The 23515-nt window shown below is 38.2% G+C and overlaps 1 protein-coding gene across 3 annotated transcripts in view; it reads left to right on the top strand.

Annotated features, from left to right (window-relative positions):
• TBX20 (T-box transcription factor 20) overlaps positions 1-21430 on the top strand; it is a 38995-nt gene extending 17565 nt beyond the window's left edge. The window contains exons 6-9 of one of the 3 annotated variants that reach the window (XM_056485481.1): positions 328-404; positions 11415-11524; positions 15759-15977; positions 20080-21430. In XM_056485481.1, coding sequence (XP_056341456.1) covers positions 328-404; positions 11415-11524; positions 15759-15977; positions 20080-20099 — 426 coding nt within the window. In that variant the 3' untranslated portion in view covers positions 20100-21430. Of the gene's footprint in view, positions 1-327; positions 405-11414; positions 11525-15758 lie in introns of all 3 variants that reach the window. The other 2 variants (XM_056485482.1, XM_056485480.1) reach the window with 2 other exon arrangements.
• The last annotated feature ends 2085 nt before the right edge of the window (positions 21431-23515 follow it).

The following is a 23515-nucleotide window of genomic DNA, read 5'->3' on the forward strand; positions in this document are numbered from 1 at the left end:
TTAGCAGAGTGATTTGTGCTGCTTGTGAAAAAGACAACCTGATTGATGCTGGTAAAGTATTTGGAAGCTGTAATGCTGTCATGGGCTCCTCCTGCCCCGGCCAGCAGGAAGGCTGAGCCTGCCATGCCCTTTGGTCTTTCCACTGCCATATATGCAGTGCACCCTGGTTTGCCTCCTCAGTTTTGCAATGTCTCAGGAGCAGCACACACACATAGCACAGGGATAAAATTAGCAGTGAAGTCACAGGGGATGGATTGGTTAACACTTTGTACGCTGCAGTACCCTAACACTGTATTTGTGTAATATTGCTCTTTTCTGTGTTCCCAGATAACCAAGTTGAAAATTGACAGCAACCCTTTTGCTAAAGGATTCCGTGACTCTTCCAGACTTACTGATATCGAGAGGTAATGGGGACTTTCTGTTTACTTTCCATGCAGATAAGATAAAGAGAAGAGAGGGTTTGTAGGAAAAGCATCCTTTCAACTCCTGAGAACCTGTGCATTTTAACGTTATCTTGCTGCATATAGTAAGACTCCTCCACATCCTTTAAAAATACTTATAAACTTTATGAAGAAAGAGCTGTTTTGAGTTTTGACATCTGTTCCATTTGGGGCCAATATATTAATCTTCCTCAGGGGGCTTCTTGTTGAGGGAAGATGGTCAGATTTACAATTTCAGAACGAAAAGATATTTTTCTTATCATGCCATTTAATCCTGTTGAGAGCTGTGAATTGGGTCAATGGGAAACAAGGGCAGTGGTCCTGTGAAAAACATTTTTATGACTCCCCAGTGCTCAACACAGTGGAAAAGAGAGAGGAAAGCTCCCGAAATTCACTTCAGCAGTCCCAGACCCAAATTAGCAATTACTGCCATCAGGATGACTCCCATAATTCCCACTCTAACAACAAAGATACCATTTTTGTTTCACCAAAGTTGTATTACAAGTTGCATCAGGGGAAAGCTTTATCTGGAAACTGTTTTGTGTGTGTACAGCTCATTACAAGCAACTGCTGCCATAGAGAGAGAAGAATTAACCTACAGCTGAGTTAGGAAATAAACTTCAATCTCTTGGTAGCTTTCCAGCATGTCACATTTTTATGGTATTGTGTCAAATAACTTGGCAAATGAAGCGAATTAAGCTGCTTGTGTCCTTTAAGCTGGAAGAGAACTCGATGGAGATGGATATAGCACATCCAACTTCTCCTATGAGCGCACAATCATGGAAGAAAGTTTGGAGGGGTCAAAACCCTCCAGGCTCCTATGTGGAGATATCCAGATGTATCTGTGAATAATTTTTCACAGGTGCATGCAGGGGACAAACTGCTCAATGAAGTCATAGCCACAGAGCTAGAGAGAGTCTTTACAGCACTTCAAAAGTACATCTATCTAAGCATGCCCATGGATGGGAAATAGTAGAATCCTTTGCATCTTACTAGTGATTGGATCATAAGTGATCTGTTGTAAATGGGTAAAAGAACAGTAATTTGGGGAAAGAAGGCTTGTAGGCTGCAATGCACACTTGCAAAAATTGTTGAAAATTGTTTTTTAAGTGAAAGCCTTCACTGAAAATGAAAACAAACAAACAAACAAAAAAAAGAGGCAAATTTAATAAAATAGCTCGACCTGCTGTATTGACAGAATACTGAGGTAAACAACATCCAAAGCTCCGGTTAGTATGCAATAAATAGTCAATGAAGGACCTGTCAGAAGAGGTTTCCTTGTTTTACAGACAAGAGACATCTAATGATACAGCTTTGCAAGGGCGGAAAGAGTCTGAACAGATAAGCTGGGAGAAAAACTAGGTTACCTCTGTGCTGGATGAACTGACTATCGTGGTGCTGGATATGAAGGGAATTTTTCCAGAGGACATCTTATTATAACAGCACATGGTATGGAGTCAGAAATACTGAGCATAAGCTGCAGTGCCCTTTTGCTTATTGATAAGTATAAAAATGGAGCCTGAGACAGGCAGCCAAGCTCAGGCACAAATGAAAGATAAGGCAGACAAATGTGAAGCCTACAATAAATTCCAGAAACAGAATGTGAAAAGTATTAAACTTACATTAAAACTCTGGATTTGAGAGCCCAAGTTCGGGTCAGGTCTGATTTTGACTTAAATTGGAAAGCTTAGCCCTGATTATTATTACAATAGTTTTTAAAAATTCAAAACCTGCTTCACAACTATCAAGTCATGAGATGACAAAAGTGTAACATGCAACTGGGCTGGTAAGAGATTGTTTGAGAATTGCCTAAGTTATAAAAATGGTGCAGAAATATCAAGGGGTTTATTCTATTCTGTGAAAATACTCAGGCATATGAGGATATCATTCTCTAAGTGCCCACTAGTTCTATATATTTCATCTTAGCACCAGCAAAATCGCTTAAAGTAATCTAAAACAAAAGCAAAGGAAATAGCAAAGTGAGATATGACAGCAGGAAGGTTTTCTTATTTGATGTCCATTGCAACTTTAATTGCAAATAGGTGAATTGTGAATAGTACAGTATGACTCTTGCTCAGTCTAATTGGAAACTATCAGATCGCTGCTGGAGAAAGATACTTATTTTTCAGGGAAAAAACTTTGAAGGCCAAAACACACTTGCACAGCTCTTGAAAATTGAATAGTTCTCTGGAAGCTGTGAAAATACTTTCCCTGCACTGCTCCCTTAGCAGGCATGCACTCATCACTTGCGAGTGCAGTCTACACTGTGGCGTGGTGATTCTAATGGCCTCCCATAAAGCAACCCATGATGTTGGGGCCAAGACAGCAGTCATTTATCCTGAGTCCCAGCTTTTCCAAATGACCTAAGCAGTGTGAAAGCACACAGAGCTTTGTATTTCATTTCCAAGTATTTAAGCCTGCTTTTTTCCTAAACAGCCTTTGGGGAGGGAAACAAATCAGATCAATTGATCTTTAGAGACCTAAAGAAATTAAATTAGTCTGGAGTCAGTTACTGCACTAAACCATCCAGTAATTGGATTGCTTCTTGTAACTGATTGAAAACAGCCTCTATCTGTAACAATATAGGGAGCTTTTCTTTATAGTAGATCTGAGAGAAAAACACATCTTTTTATGACATGATGACAGAAATTGCACTTTTTTAACCTAATTGAATATGATTTTATAAATATGTGACTTTAACGATTTCAGGCTTCCCATTCTAGATTTACGATCCTTATGTAAGAAATTCAAGCTGCAAATGCCTTTAGGATTAAATCTGTTGGCATTGCATGTGTTGGAGTTGAAATAATATATGTAAAGATAGTGAAATTTGCGCAGCAGTGGAGAAGGTAGGAAAAAACAAAACTTTTCAAATGTTCTGTGTTTTCTTTTGTTCCTGTCTAAATACCATAGAATGGTTTCCTTGTATTCATAGTTATATGCAAGGCTTTTAACTACTGAAAAAAAAATCTTTGGTGGGTTTGGTATATACCGAATTTTTTGTAGGGTGCAAGGTTCCTTTTACAATCAATCTTTTCCCTACATTACTTGTCGTAATCTATTTATAGCAATGGGGCAGAGTTTATCTTGAGCTACTGTGATTTAGATAAGTTTCTGACTCCCCTTTTGATCTTTTTACATGGTACTTACATCTCCTCTATTATAAAAAGGCTCTCACAGTGGTTGTGAATGAAAAAATGGAACATTTAGCAGCAATTACCAGAATGTGGAGCTTAGCATACTGTGGTGTTGACTATGGCATGCCAGATCGAGTATTAAGGCATTTCTGCTGACGAAAGAATGGCCAGAGGCATAAAAGATGCAGAGGCGGAACCCAACAGATGACTTTTTTTCATCCTGAGTCTGAATTTATCTTTTGATTTGTTGTGAAAAATTAGCCTGTTAAAAATAAATAGATAAATAAATTACATCATAATTACATACCATTCAACAAATCCAATGAAAAAGGTGATAATTTCAGAAGCTGGAGCCACGTATGTGTTGGGCAAGTTTGGGGTGTGAATTTTTAACTCTCAAGGAGAGGGTTAAATGAGTATATCCATCTGCACAAGTCAAATAATGCTTCTGGGATACTTCAAGAGGAAATATGGAAAAGTGTGGTTGCACACCCAAATAATTTTTAGGCAGAGAAGGGAAGGATGGGGGAATGGGGAAGTTGGAGAGGAGAATCCCAACTGGATTTGCATGGTAATAAAATTCCAGATTTTCCCCTGAGGAGCTTCATCTCCGAGATGTGGAAATACATCATGCTGGTTTACAAGGCTGTAAGCAAAGTTTATGCTAATGGCTGGATAGAGGCACTTCTCTGCTGCAGGACCAGTCAAAGCCACGTGTTCAGTGGTGGGCTGAGTGCAGCCAACCTCTCAGCCATTCTCTCTCCCATCCCTTCCCTGCTCACCCCACAGAGCTGCCTTCTTCCCCATTCCTATTGCCTGCTGTTGGTCTAGAAGAGCTTCCCAGACTCTTGAAAGCCCCCTACCAACAGCCAGAAATACATGCATGCTCTATGACCTACCCCCAACATCCATGGTTAAGTTGAACTTTGTCATAGTTCTCCAATAAGTCAAACTGCCAACTGATCTTTTATTCTGAGCTAGTTGTCAGTCTGTGAATGTCAGTAACCAGCCATGAGATAGCATGTCTGATGTTTAGGTTCAGAGAAGAAAAGAAGTCCTGAATTTACAGAGAAATACCAAAGACTCTGGCAGCTGAGCTCCTGGTGTCTAGTGCCATTCCAGATGTTGCTGAGGTTAGCCCAGCCTATAGCTGCTGCTCAAGATGGGTGGACGGATTGTCTGTATTTTCTGCATCGTCCCTTCCGGACCACTGCAGGTGGCTTGGATGCCTTAGCAAATCTTGAAAGCTATGCTTAAACCCTTGAATTATTCCCTTCAAATTTGGTTCATCTGACTGCTTGTAGTTAGCTAGGCAACTGTTCCTTTTCACCCAGCAGAAAGCCTCCTATGCCACTTAAATCCTCTTTAGTTCCCAAGTTTTTAAGCACTCATACTCTGGCTCATTTTCCACTTAGGTTTTCTGTTATCTATCTTCTTACTTGTGCAAAATAGTATATATAGTATATTATTTTAGTTGTTTCCACTCACCTCATGCAGATGTAGTGTGTGCATAGCAGGTAGGGATGATGTCAAATTAGATCTATGGTTTCCACCCCAGGGAAATTTTTCCAGGGACTTCTCCCAACAATTGCATGGGACTTTTCTGTACTTATCTCTCATCACTTGGTTGCAGTCAGAAAGAAATGATTACTTCACTGGGTGAAGTGAAGCTCCATGGGGCTGGCTATGTAAGACAGCCTTCTCATTTTTATTTGCATTTGAGATAAGTGGAGCGAGTGTATTGACAGCTTCATGCCCCTTCTTCATAAATGTCATTACTTTTCCCATGCCATGGGTTCAGCTAGGCTTTGTCACATCCATGGATATTACAGCTCATCTACAAGTGCTGGATTTTTACTGAGAAGATGACAGTAAACATAATTGTGAGGTACATGTGTTCTTCTACTGTCATCAAACCCTAGTTTTTTTTACAATTTAAAACTAATTTTCCTTCTTTCTTGTATATATTCTTGCAGTAATGCATCCATCCGACACTTGTCCAGCTGTTTTGACTTTGTGTGAAAGTGTTTTGGGGCTGTGGATTAGCTTTTGGGCCAAGACACATGAGCCACTGTAGCCTGTAGGCCTTGTTTTATCCCTGGTTGGCTCTGTTTTAATCTAAGCAATGGAACTGAACTACTTTGTCCTGCTCAAGGATTTGGTCCATACCATGCACCATTCACCACCTGCATGATGCTCCTGTGTTCAGCCTCTAGTATTCATCTACCAGTAAGAGTATATATAGAAAATTAATAAGTCTGTATGTTTGTGCATATGTAAAATAGCAAATAAAAGCCACAGATACATGAAGGCTGAATGATACCTGAACAGTGGTTCTGACAGCATAAGTTGTCATTTGTAGCTGCTGTTACAGAAATGTATTTGTTCTTCCTGCTATGTCGTTTTGTTTTTTTTGGGAGGTGAGTGGTTTTTGTTGGTTTTTTGGGGTGAGTTTTATTTGTTGGGTGGGGTTTTTCTGTTTTGTTTTGTTTCTTAACAGACTTGTTTTTAGTACTTGTGTCTTGGAAAAATTAGTCATCTTTCCCCTTAAAAAAGCTACTACACGCTACTACAGTGCGACTTCCGACAAGTTTATTTTGGTGCCTTCTCAGCCCATTTATTCCATCTGTCTTCACCTCACCTCACTTCTGACATCTTCTGTTATCTGGGCTTTTTTCCAAACATACTAACTGGCAGCTACAAAAAAAAGGAAACCTTTGAAATGCAGAACTAAAGAAATAATTCAGGCTGCAAATTGATAATTCATACACTTTATATCCTGTTCTGTATTTTTCTTTGTGTTGGACTGAAAGGCCAAGCAAAACGCGATTGTCAGTTTTACTATTTTATTTTATTTTTTTTAATTTTTTTTTTTTTTTTTTTTTAAATTGGCATTGCCTTTCCTTGCAAAGAACAAGAAAGAAAAAGAGGTAAAGAGCAAATCCCATGACACCAGGAACAGAGAACAGATTCTGGGAATATCCTTACCTTTCTGCATACCTAGCACTTGGATAGCATGGGATAAAAAAAAAAAGAGGTTAATACTAAGAGGCTTCTCAGCTCTACTCTGAATTTTTTACCTCTTGTGGTCATTCCTGAAACAGTAACTTGTGCAGAACACAATAAATTCAGGGTGCCTGGCTTAGCCACTTGCTCTTTCGCACTCCAGTTTGACTTTGGTGTGTTGTCTTCAAAGAAGTTTAAACCTGGCTCCCACTTGGAAGAGATGGCTGCCCCTTCATCAAACTTCATTCTCTTTGTAGCTGTGGTATAGATCTAACATAGATACTGGATGCCATGGTCCCAGCAAGCTACTTCTAAATCAGCTTTTCTGACACCTTCACCAACACTAAATATATTGTCTTAAGCATTCTTGTCCCAAAGGGAGAAGGTAGGCTTCCCATCTCCATCTCCTTTCTGCCGAATTCAGAATCAGAGTTGTGGTGTTCATCAAGCTGTTGTGCATGCACAGCTGAAGCAGAGTAATAGCAAAAGGAGCAGGAAAAAATGACATCAGAGATGCCTGCTCCCACCTACAAAGAAGCCCTGTTCTTTGATCTTGATTAAAGATGCTGCTCAGGGTAATCTGGGACTTTATCATCTCCTGAGAGAATGTCTGTAATCTGGGCTGACAGCAGAAGAAAGTGACCACCCTCACACAGAGCCTTAGCTATTTTGTTTTCTGACTTCTTCTGGTTCAAATCTATAGCAAATCTTGGGTTTGATCAGTAAAGTGTTAGTGAATCATTTGTCAGTTACATCAGGATTTTCCCATCTTTTTTTGGTCCTCCAAGGCTACTCTGTACATACAGGGCACTGTTAGCTAATCAAGGCCAAAGACTCAGCTTGGAACTGTAAGACTTAAAGCATCTCTAGGCTGAAGTTTAGTTTTGGAATCAGTTGCCAGCAGAGGCAGGAGTGAAATGTTTAATTAAGAGGTTAGAATCTGCAGAATAGCAATATGTTCCCTGTATACTCTAAACCCTTTCTAATTGATTAATTCTTTCAGCCTTTCACATACTTTGATTTCAGGTTCAAATTTTGCTGTTTTATTTTTTGGACAAAGGGGACAAGTGCTTCATTCGTAATAAGGTTTGTTGACAGGGCTGGGCTTAAAGTGTGCTTCAGCTGGAATGCAGATTATTGGGATCAGTCTGACCTCCTTTTCCTATTATCTCTCTTCACATTTGTCCTTCCTCAGCATTTTCTCTGTGGGTGTACTTGCCAATATGAGCTTAGTTTTTTCCTTTCCATTTGGCACACGGATTGTTTTTTTTCAAGCAGCTTCAGTCCCTAACTTGTTCTTCTCCAGCCTGTCATCTTTTACTATTACCCAGTTGTACACATTGCACAGCTTAATCATAGTAATATCTGTGTGTATGTTCATGCTTTTTCCCCTTCTCTGGGTATTTCCAAGATATCTATGAGTTGAAGAATAGCATGGAAGATTGAAACTTGTTGGTAAACCACACAAAAATATTTGACAGAAAGAAAATATCTTTCCTTTATTCAATTGGCAGCTTGTAATCTCTCTCAGAACAAAGTTTAATGCTAATTTCTTGCTAATAGAAGAAACTGTGGAGTTCTAAAACACATCAAAAGGTAAAAAATGTTAGGTCTCAGTATTAGATAATGAGTCTGATCACAAACGAAGAAACAGAAGGACAGATGTTGAGTATTGAGTAACCGGAAGTTACTTTGTTCTTCGGACTCTTTACTGTGGAACAATGCTGAAAAATATGCAAAGACAGCCTTAAAAAGATCTCCACCATACTCTTTACTTGCTATTTTTTGAAACTGAGCACAGAATCATAAAGTGGCAAATTCTAATTTATAAAATTGTTTCAATAAATTCTTTGAACCACATTGAAATATCTGATGTTGCAAACAGAACTATAAAGCCAGAGGTAATAATGTATTTCCCTTTTAGTAGTATTAGTGCAATATTTTGGGACCAGAAAAAAAGTATTTTATTAATCTACTCTCCAGAGCACCATATTTGGGATAACCTAAAGGGTTTATACTTCCATAGAGAGAATTTTCAAAAAGATTTTTAGATTTAAGTCCTTTTGTACCCGGTGGAAACAAAGATATAAGAAGGAATCTTTGTTCTAGATTTCCAGCTTTGTTCCTGCATTTTGAACTAGATTTCACAGGCACTTAAGTCTTGTTGTTAAAGTTTTGCTTCCTCCTATGTATCTGCATTGGAGTAAGTCCTAAGGCACCTCTGTCTTGAAAGGGTGGAGGAGGTTAGTCTCCTCTTTCCAACCTATGTGGGAAACTCCAAATGTTTTCATAGATTAAATGAGTTGCAACTTCTGTCTTATTTATCCGGACTCCAAGTGATGTTCTCTGAGGATGGAATATTGCAGCATGGTGCAGAGGCTGCCACACCCTTTTCCTTTGAAACGCAAGGGGAAGGAAAGAAATCTAAGTGCAGACTTCTCTTGTTTTTCTAAGTGGAAGAAACAGTGTTTGGAGGATAACTCAGAGATATGCTTTATGAGTGGAGAAAACACCACTTCTATTTTTTTTCTTGTTTCCTTTTGCATACTTAGGTGTGTTCAGTCTTTTGCATTTTGTAGGTCTGCTTGGAGGTTTATATGCAGCATGTATTGTATGTGGAAAGAAGAGGGGCTTCCTGAAGATTGTGGGGCAGGTGCCTAAATGCTGGTGTGAATTTCAATGCTTAGCAGTCATGATGAGAGTCACAGGCTCAACCTCTAAAATGAAAATTCAGTATGTGTTTTGTGATTATAGCATAAACAACCAATGTGGAAGTTAGTCCAAGTTAGTCAAGATAAGCTCACACAAGTCTTGAATATTAAACCTCAGCTGCACAAAAGGAACAGTTTCTGTGAGATTAGTTGCTTTCCCTGATCCAAGTTTCCACATTCTCTCTGTCATAAAAACCTTTGCCTCTTGTGCCAGTGAATGAGATTAATCTTCCAAAACCCTTTGCATACTATCTGCAACACTACATCATAAATAAATAAATAAATAAATCTACCACATAGTTCCCTGGTTTCAAACTTCGCAGATTCAGGGTTCACTAAGAAGTCATCTCTCTTCTTCATTTAAAAGAAGAAAACCCATATAGAATAATAGAGTTCTCTCTCTAGCATACAAACCCATCTGGAAAGAATTTAGTCTGCAATAATTATGGGCATTTGATTTAGCTTTAAATCCCTGTAGGTAATTCAAATGTAAATTTATTGGGGTGAGTTTATCCCCAAGCCGCCATTGGATCCAATATTTTAGAGGTGAAATTGGCCCACTGCATTAAAACTACAGCCTGCATTGTTTCTGTTGCATCAGGATATTATTACATGCTGTAATCTCTGCCATTATAAGCAGACCCTTACTAGAAATAAAGTCAATAGAGACAATACAGACAATCACCTGTATTAAATTTATTTTTCAGACCTTGATAGACTAGTAATTCTTTGATTATGAATATATTTATATACCAGTATTTAAATCAATCAGACAACACTGGTTTAATTTGTTATTCTGTTATGCTGTACTCATGAAATAGTTGTTTTGATCAAGCAAAATTCTTTGCATTTCACATTCTGAAGAGGCATTCAGAACGTAATGTAAACAATGCCATCTGTCTTTTTCTTTAGAAAATCTTCTTCGAGATAGCCCTAATATGCCTACTGTTTTCAATCACTTAAAAGGCAGTAATCCAATTATATCATCCTCTATGTAGGAACTGCCATTGCTTTCAGTCCACTTCCAAGCCTGACACAAGTAAATCACTTTGATAAGATCCTCTTTTATTTATTTTTTTTTTTTTCTGAGAGACTAGCATAAGTAATGATGCCAGTGATAGACCAAGGACAAAATGACCATAATGGACTTTCTGTAGGAAAGGAAAACATATGCCATTGTGATTTATCATGTTACTTGAAAAATATTTTTCCTTGGAATTTCTGGAACAAGTGCACTCTCTAAGCGAAGGGCATTAGCAAGTATGGATGGACAAATGGTAAATTCAGACAAAACCTTCACCGACGAGCAGATTTAGACAACTGTTGCTGCTTAGATTTCATAAACAGGAACAGAAGGTTAAGGCTATTTTGGAAATGTGCCTAGGTAATTTTCATCTTTGGTATAATGCCACTTACATGGAAATGTGCTTAGAATGTGAAAGGTTGGATCTTCCTTACAAACTACTAAGGCTTACCATGCAGATATGTCTCCCTTCTATTTAAAAATGGTTTGGGTGAGTTCAGTGCTTTGTGCTACCAGCGAGGCAGGGGCCTGGCAGATACATCTAACCTCCCAGAATAGATGTGGCACGAGATCGGTAGTATCTGCAGACTTCCTGCTATGAGCTGCCCTCGACTCCAATGCTGAGAGAGCATAGTCAGAGCTGAGTTATCTCTAGACACACCTATCTTTGCTGCCACTTTCAGAAAAGGGGGAGAACAGCAAATGAGGTGGTCATGTGCAATGCAAAATCTTGTTTGAAAGGAGCTGGAGCACAGGTGTCTCTTTGAACCCAGACTCATCACTATGCACATATAACTGCAGAGTTTGCATTTTTAAATTTATGAAGAGTGCTGGTCTGATACTCACTGTCTGAGACCACAACCAGGAAACACAGTAGGAAGTTCACTCTGCTGAAGAAGCCAGTAAGAAGTGATTCACAATATTAAAAAATGCAGGCCAAATCTGGCATTTCCAATGTCATACTATGACGTAAATCTTTCGTTAAGTAACTTTGGAGAACCTGTGTGATCTGGACAGGAAAAGGCACTGTATTTACTTAACGAATTAGGATGCTCTTTAGGATGGTATTGATGCACTAGGTTGTTTCCTTTTACAGAGAAAGTGTGGAGAGCCTTATCCAAAAGCATTCCTATGCCCGATCCCCCATTCGGACCTATGGAGGAGAAGATGATCTTGGAGATGACAGCCAGGCAACACAAAGCAGAGGTATGAAAATGTGCTCATGATGTAAACTGCGGTGATTAGTTATCCTTGAGAAAAGCAGGACCACAGGCAGTACTATAGTAGTCTAAAGCATTTCTCTGGTGTGTCTCTCTGTCATGAAGTCATATAATAAAGAAAAATACTTGTTACCTTTTGGCTCTTTGGGACACCTGATATGCCCATGGCACTGGGATGTGTGGTTCAATTCAGGAGAAAGTTCTAGAGATGGTTGTATAATCTTTGCTGTCCGAAGAGAATTAGTTCTGCTTCCTCTTCAAGATGTCTGCAAACCAGAAAACTTAATTACTATGGTGCTGAGAACAAGGCAACACTCCCCATTTCTTGGCAGGACTTACTAGCTGGGCTCCACAGCACTTGTAAAGTGCATGATGCACCACTTGCTGCCCCTCCAGCCTTCTGTGAACAGAGGACTTAGTTCTAACCATCTTCTACCACCAGCCTGTGGTTAACCCGCTTTGCCTTTGCAGGAAGAAAATTTGGTAGCTCCCTGAAAAATTGATGTTTAATTGTTATTTGTTTATCTCTTAAAGGTGCTGTTCCTGCTGAAGCAACTAGCCCCAAATGCTATATCAAACAATTTGTCTGGGTTAGCAGTAGCAAAATTAGCAGCAAGACAGACTTGTTTGTGGGAATAGTTACTGGAGAAATTGCATCTGTCATAGTTTACCACTGGAAATAGATCTCAAATGCTTCCTGTAGGATTGCTGACCAGCATAAACTTGTGCTGCATTATGCTTTGCATGTTGACATTGTGACCTGCCTGATATGCCACAGCCACTTGAGGTAAAGCAGTTCTAGCTGTCTTACAACTAGCAGTGCCCTTGTCTTGTCCTTTAACTTCATATAGTGCTGCTTAGATAAGAGCATTCTTTCTGGTCATGAGCTCTTTGGACTTGTGCAGGGTAAACACACTTATTTTTAACCATGAGTTGCTCTTCAGCAAAATGTGATTAGGTGGGCTTGTTTTTACACATCTATTCTAAGAGCAGGTCCTTAGATTATTGAGTTCCTGAAGCAACTCTTTACCTGGTATGATGCCATCCTTTCACATAGTTCTGGGGAATTACCTTGCTTCATGTCATCTTAGATCCTAGGCCAGCTATTAAATTTTCCATTGCTGGAAGTGCTCAGAGAAAAGCACCTTCTCTTTAAGAATAAAATTTCTCCCTAGTAAGATGTCATCCCTTGGGAGTGACAAGATGAACCAGATGAACCTCAGTATGAGAGCTGGCCATTAAATCTCTTCAGAAGTCCTTAGAAAGGTGTCATGGGGGATATACTACTTTTTTACAATGAATTTTATGTGCAATAAAAGGGTACCATTTTGCATTTGCTCACAATATAGCAAATGAGTAAATGAGGAAAATTGTGAATCATGGCAAAGAACTTTTTTCTAATCTGGGAGCCATATGCTACATGGGATGTGAGTGCTCTGGGCAACCAGAGATGTGCACAGAGGGTAAACCATACTGCTATTACACATGAATAACTGGTACTGCCTTTGCTCTCTCTTTAGATCTAGTGTCCTTAAATAAGGAAAAGTCCTCCAAGATACAAAGAGTGAAACAATGTTCTTATTGAAATTCCATAGATACTTTAATGAATTTTAAAAATCACCTTGCATGTAAAACTGATTGATTTTCCCCCCTAAAAATAAGAGTTGAGAGCTAAATACATATGCATTGCTGGATGGTGTGTGTCATAAGCTCTTTGAGACCTTGATTGCCTCAGAACTAATTCCCTTGGTGGCAGCAAAAGTGGTATGTGAGACTTTCGAGAGTCTGCAATTAGAGACCAAATCAGCTGGAGCAGGAAAGGATGTTTGAGGAAGTTCTTTGTGAAAATATTGAATAGTTAAGTGTTGGAAGCGACCTTTAAAGGTCACGTAGTGCAAACCCCCTTCAATGAGCAAGGACTTCTTCAACTAGATCAGGATGCTTGGAGTCCCATCCAACTTGACCTTGCACATTGCCTCAGATGGGACATCCAGCTCCTCTCTGGGCAACCTGTGCCTGTGTTTCATCACCCTCATGGTAAAAAAATTTCTTTTTATATCTAGTCTAAATCTATCCACTTTTAGTTACAAACCCATACTCCTGTTGTGTAAATGAGAAAGCTCCCAGCTTTCTCATAGGTCTGCTTTAAGCACTGACAGGCTGCAATTAGGTGTCCCAAAAGTCTGCTCTTCTCAAGACTCCACAACTTCAATTCTCTAAGCCTTTTTTTATAGGAGAAGTGTTCAAGCTCTACAATTATTTCACAGAGAATCACATACCTTATTCTGCATAAAACAAGGAAATAAATAGCAGTGATAGACTTGATATTTACTTCAGCACCCTACCAGAGCATTCTCTGCTCAGCCAGTTTCAGCCATCTAAAGATGGAAGCAGCTAAACTACAGTACAAGATGTCTTAATTCCAAAGGAATTAGCAAATAAGAAATACATAAATTCAATGGAAACTCTTTAATGCATAATTTCTGTGTCTAAATCCATACACAGCATTATAGTAGCCACCTGGAAAAGAGCCAAATACAAACTTCTGGGTAAATACAGATTTGCACCCTGCTTTACTTGTAGTGCAGTAATGCTCACATACCTCTGATTTATGAAGGGTTTTGCTGTGGTCTGTGAGTAATGTGTCATCCTTAGAGTATGGCTCTGGATCCTAATTTCCTAGCAGTTATGATTTGGTTCAGTGGAAGGACCAGGATTTGGTTCAAGTTTATTTCCACTGCTAAATTGGCACAATTTCTTTTTCCTGTTACTACACTATTTTATTTGTTTAATTAAGCAGAGGAAAAATAAGTCATTATTTGAGAATATATCCCATAAGAGATTTATGATTAAAAAAACCCCCAACAATATGCACTTTTTATTTCTGCTGGGTTTTGCTTATAGTTTTGGTTTGAGTATGTGGCTATGATTGGTTACTTCACTTAATTGCAGTAAGTTTTCCTTGATGGATAGAAGTCTTCATATGTTTCCATTCTATGGTTTGGGTGAACCATCCTTCTTGAATCAGATTTATGAAACTAGTACCTGTTACAGAATTTGTTGTCTCAGAATGTTTTGCAATTCTGAATTGAAAATATATTTCATCAAATACTTTTGCTAATAAATTTATTTTCTAAAGTATGAAAGTTGGTCAAGAAAGAACATACATAAGAGACAAGAGTTATATTATTGTTTAAAGGGGAATACAAAGAGTTTATTTATAGCATTGTGTTGTATTCCCCATTTCTAGAAATCAGTCATATAATGATGATCAGATGCATATCAACTACAGATGAAGGGTAACACAGTCATCAGATTATTTGAAAATGACCATGTGCAATTATCCAAACAAATTATTTTTTCCCCAAAATTTTACTCTCAACGTGAAATAAGTAATTAGTTCTAATTTTAAGAAACCATTTTTCATTTTTTTTATGATTCCTCAATCTTCAGGAAGAAAACATATTTTAAAGAGTTGGAAGATTATTGGAAATTATTCAGATTAAGCAAACCCAAAACAAAATGACAAACAGAACACTTCCACTTGATCAAAAGTAGATAATTACCCTCAGAGTAAGTTCTGCACATCTTACTATGAATTAGCACTAGTGTTATTAGAGTACTGCACACAGTTAGAAACACAGCAAATACTTTGACATTTATGTTTCTAAAATTTTTTTGTTCTATGTTATGGAAAGAATCAGGTTGACTGGAAAGATGTCATGTTGACAATTTTCACTGGGATTAAAAAAAAAGGAAAACTTGTAGTGCAAATTACATTTTTCTGCATTTTTGCCATATTGAAATTTTAGAAAAAAAACCCAAAACAACAGTCCTACTAAGGCTCTGATGTAAAAATCTACAAATATATCTTCAAAATAGGGATGTAATATAGCGAGGTTTCATGCCAGAGTAGATATTTCAGTTTTTTAGTGGCATTACAAAATGTTTTACATCTAAAATGTTCAATGTGCAAAGCTGATTTTACGGTTGAAACCACAGCAACCAGCTTCTGAGAATGGAAATTTGTCTAAGATGTAGTGATAAAGGACAGCAGCAAATAATATTTTAAAGATGGAAGTATTTGGGAAGAATTTCCAATGACAGTAGGTCAGCAAAACCAGACTTACGCTGAAAGACTAATTTTCTTCCTTTTCGCTACTTTACCAGCTTTGTGTGTTGCAGTGCCTATGTTATGTATTCTTTCTCTTTGCTTACAGGGTCAGCATTTACAACATCTGATAACCTGTCCCTCAGTTCTTGGGTTTCCTCTTCAACCAGTTTCCCAGGATTTCAGCATCCACAGTCTTTGAGTGCCCTGGGTACCAGCACTGCATCCATAGCCACACCCATTCCTCATCCGATCCAAGGATCTCTGCCTCCGTACAGCCGCCTGGGAATGCCTCTTACACCCTCTGCTATAGCCAGCTCCATGCAAGGTAGTGGCCCCACTTTCCCATCCTTCCACATGCCAAGGTACCACCATTATTTCCAGCAGGGTCCTTATGCAGCTATCCAAGGACTGCGTCACTCTTCTGCAGTGATGACACCATTTGTATGAGTGACATAAGACAAGAGGAACACAAGATTTTAATTGTGCAAGTTTGCTATTAAAAAAACAAGGGACCTTCCTGAAAGGAGTGCTGAACTTATAACAAACCAGCTAAGAAAATGCATTGTGGATATAGACTTCTCTTTTGAGGGATCACAAGAAGAGAGCACGTGGCTTGGAGCTGCTCACAGATCTATGTGTAACACAGCCAAAATGGATCCTGAAGTCCCCAGGATTTTTGGTCGCGTGCAGCTTGGTCTAAAGGTGCATTACGCCTAGTGGAAAGAGATTATCTTTAAGCAGCAGTGTAAAAACTAATTACCTATAGGTCTTTTTTCATATGCTAGATGAATTCTAAAAAAGGCAATACTCTTACTCATCTTCATCTCTTCTTGTGACTGATGAGCATCTAAACAGAAAAATGTATTGCTATAACTTTGAGCATGTTTTAGGCTATATCAGCATACATTTGCTGAAAACAGGACAAAGTGGAGAAAACCACTATCCTTTTTAAGACTGGCATATATTCACCAAAATCATTATTTCTTAGTTGCTACTATAATCACAAGGAGAACATTATTAACAAGCCTTTCTTTCTTTCTTTGTTTCCTTCATAAAACACTTTTTGGTTCCAAAAAAAAGAACTGTGTTACACTGTAGTAGTAATAATGTTTTCTGTCCTTCAGTCTAAAAGGAAGTTTGTCCTCCAAGGAGGAGCTATTAAACTGTTGGGTAAGGTATAATGAAGAAAAATTTTGATTTGGAAAAATCTGTTACTTAAACTTAGAAACCCAAGATTTCAAATTTTAAAGCAGTGCTTTGCCACTGCTTCAGTGTGTGCCACTGAAGACCTGTTTCCAGCTGTACATGCACGCCAAATTAACCCAATTTTCAGGCTAGATCAGTCTATAGACTCTCTGGATCAAACTATAATTAATGGACTGGTATGAGTGGCATTGGAGTATCTTTCCACTTGTTCTGATTTTGTTGGGTTTGGTCATGGCTGTTATTATACTAGCTCCTTGGCCAGGAAAATGAGGGTTGTACTACCATTTTTTTCATGTTCCACTAGAATGGTGGAGTTTCCTTAGGAAAATATCAGTATAGAACTTCACACAAATTTTTTTTAAAATTCAAATCTGGCTTTTTTTCAGTTAGCATTTGGGGCCCTCATTCAAAGTACTGTCCCCTTTTTCTAGTATGTTGTGTCTGATGCAATGGAGGAGCTATAGATTCCTAAGAAAATAATGACCTTGTCTGCAGAGAGCTAGCATGAATCCTTTGCACTGCTGGAAACAGTACCAGTGTGATGTTGGTTTTCTGTGTGGCAAGAGCTGAGATTCCACTGTAAATAATAAGTTGACACAGAGTTTCTGTGTCGAGTTGCATCCAAGCTATAGGTGATATAACGCATCTACTGACAAAAAAGAACCAGCATATATAATCTCATATATTACAGATCTCTGTAGAGCTGGATCACAAACCAGACTTATTTCCCGCTATTGTCCTCTGCTTTTGACCATTCTGTGTTAGGGTCATATGGTAAAAAGCAAAGTGCAGTATACTGAGTCACCTACTACCATCTCTGCAAAGTGAAAGGCGAGGCACATGTATCCCACAGAAAAAGACCATCATTATGTATTTTCTAGTAGCTGAATTCAAAATCTCAAGCTGGCCATTTCAGTCATCTTTTCCACCAAGTTATCTGCAATATTACCCTAATTCCTCATTAATCACTGTTGGACCTGCTGATGAAAAATTACCTGGGCCAATTTGCAATTCCTGTGCTGTATATAAATAAAAATGAAAATTTATTTACAATTCAGACCTGCTACAAGAAGTTACATAAATTAATATAACAGGCTCTGCAGTAAAATATTCTGGAGTATTTAAATGGCTCAGAATCAGACACTGAATTTGTCTTGATGTACCCAATTATTAGATTTTGCTGTAGGCTATCAGAGTCATGGGAAAACTGCATGTTGCAAGATCATGCCTACTTACAACTCGTTTTGATATAAACCCCCTATTTTTCAGGAAATTAGGTGATACTGACCCTACAAGAATGTCATTCTTCAAGTACACATGACTCTACAGAAACAATAATTACAGAAGAGGTGTGGAAGAAAGTTTTCTCTTCAGTTGTTTGACTTCTGTTAGAGTTGAATGAAGATCCTAGGATGACATGCACTAAAGCTGTGGGAAATTCTGTTTATTTTATCTAGTTCCTTCTGCAGCTTCATTAATTTATCTGGAGTTGCAGGGATATGGTTAGGATCAGAATTCAAGCCAGCAGTTTTACTGCTGATACTTGAATCAGGAAAAGGTCAAGTAGATAGGCAGCATTTATATGACTCCAGAAACGAGTTTGAAACAGGTAGGCTGATTTAGGCATGGTCAACGTGTGACATAAAGACTGCTCATTCATGACTTTCCTCCATGAAGCAAATTCAGAGAAACAAACTGTACAGGCTTTTCAGCCCTGTCTCCGTTCCTGCTCTTAGAAAACCAATATTTGATATGCAGAAATGCCCCTGATACTGCTTCAGAGAAAATTCTCCAGGCCCTTTCTGGAGAATGAAACTGGATTTTGACAACTTCATTTACAAAAAATATTTAATGAAAGAAAAGTGCTTTCCACTACAAATGAAGTGTGATTCATATCTGAAATAACATAGCAGTAGGCTGTCTTGATATGAAAACCAACTTCTCATCCAAATTCTCTCTGATTAATTTTGTATAACAGATGATGCAGAATTATCTGTCAAAATCAATGGCTTGATTTTTCCAGTAAGACCAAGTCTCTCTCAGTGGGCTCATCCCTCATTGTGCTGCTCTCTGATGGCTTCATTCCTTTGCAACAGAAATCCATTGGGTTCCCCACTAATGCAGAATCACAGGCAGGTGCCAAGCAAGGGAATGAAGGCAGCTTGTGCCAGATTTCCCCAGGAATTAGATCAATAGGTATGTCCATTCCTCACTTCCTCTTCTTTGCCCTCACAGTCCTGCCTATGAAACCTGTTGCATAGATTTGAGGCTAAAGGGATTAAGTTCACAGAGGCTACAGAATGCCCATTGAAGAGGTCTTGACACCTCACAATGTTTCTGCTCCACATCCCTCTCACCTTCCTGTGGGCCTGTGGAAGCATGGGAATGATTCCAGGAATAAAATTCCTGCCCAACTGAAGTAAAATAGAAATTTATTGACTAATGGAGGCAGGATTTCATTCCCTATTGTCATCTCAAAATAAAGTCTGATAGTAAAAACAGTGGCTTAAATGACACCAACAATATAGGAACAGTACAGAAAAGATTAAAACCCAAGTACAAATCAGGTTTAGCAATGAACTCACAACTTGAAGAAAATTAATGCAAATTTATAATTAATTGGTTGAAGAGTTAAATCACTTTTGCTAAAAAAATAAAAAAATTACATTATATCCACCACTTTGACAATAACCTAGTAATTTACTTAAGGACTTGCTGTACTGCTGTCAAAATTGTTTCACTTCCAGGACAGAACATCTGTTGTTGGTAGATGCTAGGAATGCCAAATATAATCTAGAATTTACTTTCCAAACACAATTCACATTTTATATCCCATGAGAAGTGCTCTTCACCTTTATGAGCTTTTTTCTTGGCTCAGAAAAATTGAGCTGGCGTATGTTGCTTTATTCTGGGGTTTTTTGGGGGGGAAGTGTTGTTTGCATTTTTAAAGAAAAGGGGAGCGAACGTGCCTGAATACGCTTTTCAAAGAGAACGATAAGATTTTCCTTTGAGGTGTTGCAAGTATTTTTGTCTTTTCCCTGAATTTCCATTTCATCCATAGATCATCAACAACCTTCAGTCCTCAATCCAACAAAAACATCGCATATATTAACAAAATGGATTTGGATGTATTTATCTGAATTATTTATTCTTTTACTTTTGGAACCCTGAGAATCTAAATCCAAACCCACCCATTTCTAATTTATCTTTTTGGTTTGCAGCATTCCTTCATATGGCCTGAGGCACTGTCAAAGATAGCAAATCAATGCTACTGGGTTTCAGTCCTACTCTTCTGGATGTTAACTGAAAAACAAACATAGACCAAGTAGATAAAGGTAGAATTCCTAATGGAAATGCTTCTTCATGAGTCCAAGGATGGTAAATTGTATGGTAGCTAACATGCTTGGTACCACAACCTTCAGAATGCAATTGCAGAATTCCTCCCACACAGTTTTACCCATGAAGGCCGGGAATCTGCATCAACATGCACACATGTAAGAAGATGTTGCCATTTCCAACATCCAGCAAACACTAACTGGCATGTGAAAAGGAACCTTTTTTAATTGAAAAGCGTTTGGGCTGGCAACTTGATTATGTAGTGTACCCTCTTTATATGTACGTACTATGCAGGAACAGAAATATCAATGAAAATTTTTGCAAAAACTTGGGATAATTTCCAATAGTGTAAGTAAATATAAATTGTGATAATTTACTCCTAGATAAGGGTAAAATCAACAGTGAGATCAGTGTAAAACGGCTTCTTGTCTAGAAGTTGTGCCTACAGTGCACATACTCATCATCTGTAGGGGGATGGCACTCACTGAAAGATTAATTTTGGTTTTAGTGAGATTTTATTCTTACTACTTTTTACAAAGCATTTACTTCTGCAGGAGATGTGGTTTCTTTACCATCCATCTACTTGCTGGCCAGAGGATTTATATATTACTCTGTAATCAAATGTCCTTGCATATAATCTATAGATTATCAAATGACAACTTCTTTATCTTTTTAAGAAAAAAACTAAGCAGTGAATTAAATAAGCTCTGAAGTAACTTTTCATGGTAGTTTAAGGACAAAAAATACAGTTTGCTGTATTTTACCTTTAGCACATTTAAACAATATTTTTTCTTTTTTAATTGTACCTTCAGAAACACAAGGAAAGATTTGGTTTAAAAATAAGAAAGCTAGAAAACCTGGATGTAGCCTCTTTAACAGAATGTACCACAGTTCTTCTGTTTGCTGTGTTGACTGTGTTGTTTATAATGCATTGCGTGAGCACATTCACCATGTACTGAAGTGTGTGTTTGTGTGTATGGGTTGGGGGTAGAGGGAAATCTTTTTATGGGAAAAAAAGTTGAGAACATAAACTATGAAGCAACATCTAATGAAAAGTTTCTTTTTAAGTGCAATATATTTATTTCTGCTAGAAATATAGTATCAACATTATGTGATATTTGAAGCACTAAATGTTATTTGTAAACAGCTTAAAATTATATATATATCACAAAAACTGTACAGAAGTGCAAATGTGTGGATATTCAGTTTCTTTCATTAAAATATTGGGTGTTTTGATATATCATTCTTATTTAGCCAAATCTTTCTTCTTCTGGTTTTTTTTTTTTTTTTCCTCTAACCAAGTTGCTGAGGGCAGTGGAACCAGTAACAGATGTTTCTGAGAGTACACAAAATTTGTTAGGACTGCTTATCTACAAAAGGTGGTCTTAGTCTTGGATTCATGTGGAGTGATAGTTGTAGTGTAGTTAAATACAACTTAGTTTGCATGGAGTTACACAAATTATTTATTTTTCAAAATGCTTTGCAATCATATTCATAAAAATTCCTGGGTCTGGGTTCCAGCAGGACCCAAATAAATGGCTGAAATATAGGGTTCTCAGGGACCCCAAGATAGTAAATACAGACCTAGGAAACAGAGTACAAGAAGCGAGTGGAATTAGGTCTGTTAAGTGAGGAGAAGTGAAGAATATGAAAAAGTGAGGAATAAAATGCTGCAAGCTTTTTATTTAAAAGGATTTTGTTTCAATTATAATAGCATATGTTAAAGAGGAGAGAGTTAGCTGAGACTCTGTGAGAAGATAGGTTGAATGAGTAGTGGAGAAGGCAATCTTTCCCAATGAATTACAGCTGTACTGATTACCAAGGAGTAGAAACAGCCTGCCCAGTGACGTTGGGTGTTACAAAAGAGTGAACTAGCTAGCCATAAGTTGTAGTTGGAGCTTGAAACTCCGGGTCTGCTGCAGTTCAGGATGGAGTCTGCTAGCTGTGCGGAGGTAGGGGACATGTGGTCGTGCAAGGGACAGATAAGAAGATGTTAGACAGAATTAGGTGGCCTGGTAAGGAACAGGTTGGGGCTTAGCCAGTCACACAGAGGAGAGGAGTCAGAACTCTGGGGAGCTGCCTCTGAGGAGAAGTCAGTATTGTGTGAAGCAGCTAATGAGGAAAGCAGTTAGTACAGTGCGGATTTGCCTGCGAGAAGTCCATTGAAAGAAAGCATGAAAAGATTTTAATAAATCATGATGCCAGTGATGATGATGATTCCAGTCATGTTTGTCTTGACACAATTGCAACAAGACTATCCAAGCTATTCAAAGAGGAAAGATAATGAGGCATGGTACAGGATTACCTAGAGTATAAGGAGCAATACCTATCATACAAGGTCTTTTAGAACAGGTTGAACATGCACCACTCAAGAATGATTTAATTAAAGTGAATCTTGCCTTGAGGCAATCAAATGGTCTGTTGAGGTACTTCCAAGGTTCTTACAAGAACCATCCCTTAAAGCAGCTTCTGACAAAATTCTCATGTTGCTTAAAAAGTTTTTGTTACACACCTGTAGTTAATCTTGTCCCCAGATTGAGATCAGTTGCTGGGTCTTTTCCAACTAGGTCACAAGATCCCTGGTTTGCAAAGAAGTTTATGGGATGGAAGATCTGTGAGGTTCTAAGGAGCAGTAGCAGCAGTATTGCCTTGGTTTGTGAATGCTAGCAAGGAGATAACAGCCTGAGGTAATTCAAACCTATCTTTAACTATACTAAATTGCAACCATGCATTAATGTACCTCATTAATGTTTGGGCTGTATGAAAATTAAGATAGATCACTGAGCTGGTAACTCTGTGTGATGCCTTTTGTCTCTGCATTATATTTTTATGGCATCTTGGTAGCAAAACATCTGCGTTCTCTCATGGATATTCAATGCTGTGAAAATCTTTGCTTAACCTCAGGCTAAGGGGACTTCCTTGATTACAAGTAAAACCAAACACAAGCATTGGCACTTTTCTGAATCAGAACTATTGCTGTACACTGGTTCAAGATATTAGTTATGCCAATGGTCCCATTGAAATCAGCAGGCTTGCTTGAATAAAGTTAAATCAGTGCTTAAGCATTGCAGTGGCTCTGCAACAGCAAAACCCCTCGTGATTGCAGAATCAAGACTTTTGGGAACAAGTTGTCTGCAACAAACACCTCTATAATTGGAGCCTTTATCTGCTGTTTTCTAAAGAGAACCCGGGGAATTCAACAAAATGAAGATTCTGAGCTGTCTCCTGGTAGGGTTACTTTGAAGAGACTGATGAGTATTCATGATGACTGTAGGCTGCTTTGTGTATCACATTTAGAAAACAGATTTATATCCAAATGAT

This window comes from Oenanthe melanoleuca, chromosome 2, assembly GCF_029582105.1.
Source record: "Oenanthe melanoleuca isolate GR-GAL-2019-014 chromosome 2, OMel1.0, whole genome shotgun sequence".
Classification (NCBI taxonomy): Eukaryota; Metazoa; Chordata; class Aves; order Passeriformes; family Muscicapidae; genus Oenanthe; species Oenanthe melanoleuca.